The sequence below is a fragment of the Ruditapes philippinarum genome, unplaced genomic scaffold, assembly GCF_026571515.1.
Source record: "Ruditapes philippinarum isolate M1 unplaced genomic scaffold, ASM2657151v2 ctg941_1_1_1_1, whole genome shotgun sequence".
Classification (NCBI taxonomy): domain Eukaryota; kingdom Metazoa; phylum Mollusca; class Bivalvia; order Venerida; family Veneridae; genus Ruditapes; species Ruditapes philippinarum.
Genome location: NW_026862330.1, coordinates 92124 through 101132, shown reverse-complemented (window position 1 = coordinate 101132; position 9009 = coordinate 92124). Strand labels below are relative to the sequence as shown.

The 9009-nt window shown below is 31.9% G+C and overlaps 1 protein-coding gene across 1 annotated transcript in view; it reads right to left on the bottom strand.

Moving 5' to 3' along the window:
* Positions 1-2465: 2465 nt before the first annotated feature.
* Positions 2466-9009, bottom strand: part of LOC132718680 (uncharacterized) — a 40319-nt gene continuing 33775 nt past the window's right edge. The window contains exons 6-8 of the mRNA XM_060702394.1: positions 6591-6702; positions 5820-5929; positions 2466-5045 (exon numbers count right to left, since the gene is read on the bottom strand). Coding sequence (XP_060558377.1) covers positions 4935-5045; positions 5820-5929; positions 6591-6702 — 333 coding nt within the window. The 3' untranslated portion in view covers positions 2466-4934. The remainder of the gene's footprint in view (positions 5046-5819; positions 5930-6590; positions 6703-9009) is intronic.

Below are 9009 nucleotides of genomic sequence, written 5' to 3'. Positions count from 1 at the left end.
CCCCAGGGCTTTTATTTGAACAAACTTGGTAGACACTCATTAGAAGATGTTTCATGCCAAATATCTAAGCTCTAGCTCTTAGGGTTGTTTAAAAGAAGATATTTAAAGATTTTTCTTTCGGTTGCCATTGCAACCAGAGTTCTGCATGGAATTAAATTCTTTGAACAATTTTTAAAGGTGACCACCAAAGGAACATTCCTGTGAAGTTTGTATGAAATTGGCTCAGTGGTTTATGAGGAGATGTCATTTAAAGCAAAAGTTTACGGACGGACGGACGGACGTCTGGCCGAAATGGAATAAAGGGCCATTTCTTTTGTTATTTTCTATTGTTTAATAGAGGGCCAATGGCCCCTTACTCTATTGTTACGGAATGAACTCTATTGTTCTCTTTTGTTCTGTTTACAGTTAGATGGCCCCCTATCCTTATTCGGTAGTGCGGACGGACGGACGCCGGACGAAAAGCGATCACAAAAGCTCACCCTGTCACTTTGTGACAGGTGAGCTAATAACGTAAATAGGTCTATCATATAACTTGAAGGCAGATGAATTAAAAATTAATTAAAAATATGAATTATAAATTAAAGAAAAAAGAAAATATCTAAAATGTTGATATTGGCGTTTTTTAGGTCTGGATCCAAAATAAGATTAACAAGAGGGCCCTGAGGTCGCTCACCTGTATATAGCCCCCCCCCCCCCCCCCCCCCCCTCCAACGTTGCAGGGCCAATTTAACCCAAGGGCTTTTATTTGCACAAACTTGGTAGACACCCATAAGAAGATGTTTCATGCTAAACATCTCAGCTCTAGCTCATTGGGCTTTTTAAAAGAAGATTTTTTTTAAGTTTTTACTATACACATAATTATAGTTAAAAACAATGACACCCCTGGGGCCGGGCCAGGGCTTTTATTTGAACAAACTTTGTAGACACTTACTAGAAGATGTTTCATGCTTAATATCTAAACTCTAGCTATTTGGGTTTTTTCAAAGAAGATTTTAAGTTTTTGCTATACACATATAAAGAAAATCAATGACCCCCGGGACGGGGCCAATTTTGACCCCAGGTCTTTTATTTGAACAAACTTTGTAGACACTCACTAAAAGATGTTTCATGCTTAATATCTTAACTCTAGCTATTTGGGTTTTTTTCAAAGAAGATTTTTTAAGTTTTTGCTATACACATATAAGGAAAATCAATGACCCCCGGGGTGGTGCCAATTTTGACCCCAGGGCTTACACATATTAGGAAAATCAATGACCCCCGGGGCGGTGCCAATTTTGACCCCAGGGCTTTTATTTAAACAAACTTGGTAGACACCTATTAGAACATGTTTGATGCTAAATATCTTAGCCATAGCTCTTTGAGTTCTTTAAAAGAAGATTTTTTAAGTTTTTACTATATGCATATAGGGAAAATCAATGAACCCCCGGGGCGGGGCCAATTTTGACCCCAGGGCTTTTATTTGAACAAACTTGGTAGACACTTATTAGAACATGTTTCATGCTAAATATCTTAGCTCTAACTCTTTTGGTTCTTTAAAAGAAGATTTTTTAAGTTTTTACTATATGCATATAGGGAAAATCAATGACCCCCTGGGCGGGGCCAATTTTGACCCCAGGGCTTTTATTTGAACAAACTTGGTAGACACCTATTAGAACATGTTTGATGCTCAATATCTTAGCCATAGCTCTTTGAGTTCTTTAAAAGAAGATTTTTTAAGTTTTTACTATATGCATATAGGGAAAATCAATGACCCCCCGGGGCAGGGCCAATTTTGACTCCAGGGCTTTTATTTGAACAAACTTGGTAGACACCCATTAGAACATATTTCATGCTAAATATCTTAGCTCTAGCTCTTTGGGTTCTTTAAAAGAAGATTTTTTAAGTTTTTACTATATGCATATAGGGAAAATCAATGACCCCCCAGGGCGGGGCCAATTTTGACCCCAGGGCTTTTATTTGAACAAACTTGGTAGACACTCACTAGAAGATGTTTCATGCCAAATATCTAAGCTCTAGCTCTTATGGTTTTTTAAAAGAAGATATTTAAAGTTTTTTCTTTCGGTTGCCATGGCAACCAGAGTTCTGCATGGAATTAAATTCTTTGAACAATTTTTAAAGGTGACCACCAAAGGAACATTCCTGTGAAGTTTGGATGAAATTGGCTTAGTGGTTTATGAGGAGATGTCATTTAAAGTAAAAGTTTACGGACGGACGACGGACAGACGCCGGACGAAAAGCGATCACAAAAGCTCACCCTGTCACTTTGTGACAGGTGAGCTAAAAATTGAGATTCTAGGATAAAAGGTGTCATTACGACCTTTCATACAATACGATAATGAAAATGAGGCGGTTTCCACGTGTTATGATATTATGTAAGATTCTGCATTACAAACATTTATTTTTATTTAAATTCAGTGCCATACATGACACAGATTCTTCATTACTTAAAAAAAATGTAAAAAAAGACACAGAAAAAGATAAAATAACTGGTACTTCATATGGAAAGAAATGTATGCAATGCTCAGTACAACATATTGAGCAATATACATGTATATGTGATATTTAGCCATTGAACACTATATTGTTTACTATTTCACCTTCTCATCAAGCAAAAGAAGAATGATGAGCTTTCAATAATTGTAAACCAATGAAAATATACAAAGAACGCCTAAACATTCCATAAATAGTTAAAAAGAAAAAGACAAAAGAAGGCCCTATACAAGGACACAAATAAACATCTATTGCTTGCCTTTAGTTGTTTTGTTTTTTTCACAACCACTAATCAAAAAGTAAAAATGTTTTAAAAGAAAAAACTCCTATGCCCTTGAATAAGGACCTTCTAAAAGACACATGAATGTTATGTGTATACTAAAGCACCATAAATTAGGAAAAAAATAAACTAACCTGGTAATGTATAAATATATCATATTCAAAGCACCATAAATAATAATTAACCATAATCAACAATTTAATAAATCACTTCAAAACTGACAAAATTATCTAAGTGATTATTTCTACAAAATAGACGAGAAAATCGCATGATGTTTAATAGAAACTAATTGGATTGGCATTTAATTGGATCATATTTCAATCAAGATATCAGCTAAATTGCGTGACACTTTAAAGAAATTATTAATTTGACTAGAAGGAAAGAGGTAAATATTATAAGAAAATCATGAAGATCAAAAAAAAAGAAGAAAAATTGAAATCTCTCATGGCATAGATAAAGCTTTGTTAGATTCTAATCTTTTACCATATATATCATTTTGAACACAAAGCAATCTGATAAAAAAAACTTACTTATAAGAACTTACTTTCTTTTAATTTTTATTTCTCAAAGTTTTTTTTTTCAATTTTGTTGTACTTTTATAGTATCCAAAAAAAATTACTAATTCAGTAGTTGGCAAATCACCAGAACCAGTTCATTCATCTGTTACTTTTTGGCAATAAGTACAGTTATAGTAAATAAGTATTTTATACAGAAGTAAAAAAAAAACTATTTTGTTTACATTTTGTTGCTTTTATCATGAATCATTTCACATTTATTGCTTCTTTATTCAGGTAATAAGCATCTAACATTCTCTAAAACCAATTTTATTACATTATAAAACTCACATTTGCCCTTTCTAAGGAAGTAAAAATTTATTTGTTTCTGAGGCATAATGTGCCTTTAACTCAAATTATCAGTTAATCTACATCTGTTACTCAAGAAATGCCTAACTTCTTCCTGGCATTTTCAAATAATTCTCTTTCTCCCAAGAAGACATCTTCATTCGACATCTAATTCCCACGAGCTATTATGTGACCTGAGGTTTGTTTCCAAACAATTGAATTAAACTTGATATCCTTACACCATCATCTTGCAGAAGATTGTTTTCCTACAGTTTTATCTAACTTCAATCCATTTTAACATAGAACATTTTCTCACTAGTGAATTTTCTGTGATAACTAAAGTAGTTGTGGCTCTTTGATGTTTTATGTGGTAAAAGCTAGTAATCTAAAAAGTGGTTAAATTTGTTATTTGATAAAGTGATGTTAACTTGTTCATTCTTAGTGGTATAATTTGTTAATTTCCATAAAACTGGGTTATATGTTAACAATTTGTTCATCTTTACAGTGGTTCAAGTTTTCTTTTTTTTAAGTGGTAGAAATAAACCAATCCTTACAGTGGTACAAGTTTTCTTTTTTTTAAGTGGTAGAAATAAACCAATCCTAACAGTGGTACAAGTTTTCATTTTTTTGAGTGGTATAAATAAATAAATCCTTACTGTGGTATACATTATCAATGATTCAATCCTTATAGTGGTATAAATTTTCATTCTTTGAGTGGTATAGATAAACCAATCCTGACAGTGGTATAAAATTTACAACCCTTTTAGTGGTATAAATAAATCAATCCTTCTAAAGTGGCATACAGTTTTCAATGTTGACAGTGGTATAAATATATTTATCCTTACAGTGGTATAAGACTATAATTTAGGATTTTCAATGTTATTAATCTATCAATCCTTAAGGTAGTATAAATTATCAATCTTTTCAGTGATATATTAATAATTATCATATATTATCATAATATGAATATATATGATTCCTTTAAGTTAGTAAGTTATCAAGCCTTACATATGTATAATTTATCAGTTGTTACTGTGGTATATGGCTGGCACTGGCACTTTTTGTTCAAGAACAGATACTGTTCATAAAAGTTTATTGAAATGTGTTGTCTTCAACAATCACAGGTATATTACCTCGACACAATTTCACAGTTGCTCATTTCAAATATACATCCATGCCAAGGACTAAATAATACTCTATAACAATGAAGAATGTTTCATGCCTTAAAATTGTCAAGTTTCTCTCAGCCCCTAACTACGGCCAGCCATCCTCAAACTCTATACAGATTGGTGAGAAAATTTTCTCTGTATTTTTTCCTCAAACTATGACCATGGCCAGTTTTTGTATTTCTTGGCTAGAGACTTAGGTTTCCTCATTTTGGTAAGAACAATTGGCGAGGGTGTATCGTCCTCATACGGGTAGGTATTCTCCTTCTGTAATATAAAAACATAATTATCAATTATCAACATATTAATATCTTACACAGAATTACATTAAGAAATATATTGTTCAATTTCATATTATTGGATATGTTTTATTGTGATATGATTTGCCTCCCTTTGAATATGAAACTAATAATAGTTTCAATATGAAAATATTAATGTGGGAAGCCAACACTGGAAAGTCTGGATAGCTTTCCTAAAACATGTATGACAGACAATAAGCCGTTTATGTTGGTCACCGATTGGCAACAAAAACTGAATATAATCTGTGACAAAAAAAATTAACCATTTTTATCCTGTACAGAAAAAAAGCTATTTTCCACAGATAAATTTAATAAATTTTTTTATCTGTGACCAAAAAAAAATAAGCCATTCTATCTGTGACATAAAAATATGCCAGTATTTTATCTGTTTCAGAAAAAGAAGCAATTTTATCTGTGACTGAAAAAGAAGCGATTTATCATGATAGAAATTAGCCATTTTATATGTGACAGCAAATTTGCCATTTCATGAGTGACAGAAAAATAAGCCATTTTATCTGTGACAGAAAAATAAGCCATTTTTACTGTGACAGAAAAATAAGCCATTTTATCTGTGACAGAAAAGTATACCATTTTATCTGTGACAGAAAAATAAGCATTAAATACACTGTGACAGGATGTTAGTCATTTATATATGACATAAACTTAGCCATTTATCTGTGATGAAAAATCAGTTTAAAACTTGCCTATATTTTTTTTCAGTTTACAAACTTCTTAAACTTACCTGGTTAAGGATTGGTCTAGTTTTCACTGGCGTCTTTCTAGGTGTATGTCTGTACAAGTCCATCTCACTGATAGTCTGACCCCAACTGATCCGTGATGCTTCTTTAGGTGCTATTGTAAAATTTACAAGTATAAAATGATTTATCAAAGCAAAGAACCTAGCCAGAAAACATAGTCCATATTATGTTTGTATAAAACTTTTTACCTCATTTTCTTTTTTGCATGGTTTTTAAAACACACCAACATTGTCAAGGTCACATGGTGACTTTTCAGCTTTACTTGTGGAGGAAGACCGTGAAAATCCAATGTTTTAAGGCAAGCTTCGACTTCTGATTAGATTAATTAACCTTCGTCACATGGAAGAATTCAATGTCCATTGAGAGATTTAAACTCAGGTAGGTACAAGGTAAATGTTTCATTCTCCACCTATTTTTTTATTTTAAATCTTCATAAAATTAATTACATATCACTTGTCAGAAAATTGACATAGAATCCCTGACATTTGCCCTCCAGTGGAAATCTAAATGAACTTACCCATCTTTTAATTTGGACAAAACGACTGATCTTTTTTAAGATAAAAATTTCAAAAATATGTATACATAATTTACCTTCTGAATACAAATTTTATCAGTGCAGATCATGATCAGAAGGCACAGATATGCTGGCTAAACTTGATCTACACTGATCACATTGGCACAATCTGTTGCTGCCAGCAAGCAAAGGGTCTTCCAGCAAAGCTTGTGTTCAGAAAAACAGTAAAACAGGTACTTACGAGGGTAATATTTGACAACACTCTGTGACTCGTCCATCGTTAGACATCTAACTCTTCTCTGACCATTCTGTGCCGTATGTAACAACGTCAAGTGATCAAAACTCTTGTCATTCTGAAATATAATGAGGTATCTACATGTATAAAATCACCAAATTAAAATCCTAAAATGGTCACTTTTATGTTAGCATATAGGCATCTTTTGGATAGTTCTAGTAGATGAAAGCCCTGACATTTGTACCCAATTGTTTCAGGCATGATTAAGCACCCAAGTGCAGCCATTGGCAAGAAGATTCCTCACATTCTGGGAATTTGATGACAAGGTTTGACTGTATTTTGATACAATAGGCCAAAATTGATGTCATACAGTCTTGTGTATAAAATCTTGAATTAGTTTGGATGAAATTCAAACTTTTACAATTATGTCACATTGCCATTCAATGGAAAATAAAACAGTGTCATTTTGTTAGTTTCACCTTTTACATGTACAGTCAAAATTGTCTTAAGCAGCTAGCAAAGAGATACTGTCTTTTTGGCTGCTTAAGACAGGTGGCTGTTGAATGGAGGAACAAATTTTTATCGAAATATATCATTTATGTATTTTATAAAATAATATTCTATGCTATCCTTATTTACTAAATTGTGTAAATTAAATCTAACTTATATTATAAAAAGAGTAATCTTATTCATCATCATCATCATTATCATCAACATCATTATCATCATCATCATTATCATCATCATTATCATCATCATCATTATCATCAACATCATCATCATTATCATCATTATCATCATCATCAACATCATCAACATCAGCATCATTATCATCATCAGTTGTTAATCATTCACAAACATATGCCATGAATGATTTAACATCCAACATGAAGCTTCACATGATGTAACACAGATAAACAAATGCACTCACAATTAATAATGTCATTATTTGACACTAATTATCCCACAAAAATATTAATCTTCTTGAACAATAATTAAACATGCATAATCTTTTCTTCAAAAAAAAAATCATGACAGTTTTGATCAATAAAACAATGTGTGAAAGTCATCTAAGTTTCTGCACTTCCTTTGATGTTTCAGATTAAACTGCTTAGACTACATGTTTGTGTACATCAAAGAATCTTTTGAATTTCATATGTAAACTGTATGCTTGTAATTTAACAATGACAACATTATATTCCTGTACAATTTGTTATTTTATTTTCACAATATGTATTATGACTAATGAATTTATACAATCGGCGATGAAATTCATTTCCATTTCTTTGGTAAGTATAACCATCTGCATCAAATTTATCAGAATTGGGATAAACTGATAAAACGGAATACAAATCATCACTCTGGCAATGCCTTTTTTCTTCTTTAAAAAAATTCAAATTAAAATAAATCGGTAAATTGAAAAAAACAAAAACGCAACTAGCGTTACTCAATAAAATGGACTTCAAGTGCTTGCAGACGTTCCAATTAGAATGGTTCGTTCATAATTACACGGGTGAGCACTTGTACAAATTTCTTGAAATTTTGTGGTTTGTGTTAATATAAAAAAATACAATGTTTTTCCATGGAAAATTAAAGCAGTATCTCTTTGTAAACTTCATCTTTTACATGTATATTTTACAATGTTTTTCCATGGAAAAATAGAACTGTTACAGTAATTTTTTTTAGATTCACCTTTTACATGTACTCGTATATGTTGCACTGTTTTTCCATGGAAAACGGTACCTTATCTTTCTTGTAAAATTCAAAGGAAAGTCTTATCTTTCTAATTAACTTATCTTTATAAAAGCTACCTTCATGTCTTGATTTTAATTAGACTTTTGTGTGTGCTAATCTTTCCTAATTGGAAAACATCAGCTCCATTTCTCCAAAAAATTCTCTCTATCTCTCTTATTGATAATCAATTAACTTTGTTCATATCCGACATTAGCCAAATCAAATAAAACAACTTGATGGCAAATGCCCTGTATATTAGTGCATTATTGTAGAATACAAATATTATCTTTCTGTGTGTAACAAAAACTCGAGCAATTAGAGGCTATAACCCACATAGAATTGACTGTCTATGCAGTACCCACAAGGGAGAATTATAGTTTTCCCATATATAGTGCCAACATATTAGTGCCAAGTTGTCAAATTGATTTTTTTTCTACAGAATCTGTCAGTCAAATGTCTGTTGAACTCAGATCAATTCCTCTACTATAATGAGAAAGCTTTTTTTCCCCCTTTCTATAAGCAGACAATCTCTGATGGCTTTTTCATCTATAAGCTAGAACTAGGTCAACCGTGTTACAGATTTTCACTATTTGATCTTCCATTAGAGTTGTGAAATCAGAACACTAACTTAACATACTATGGTCCTGATGGCAAAAATTAAAAAGGATTGTGTTCATGTGTTTTTTTCATT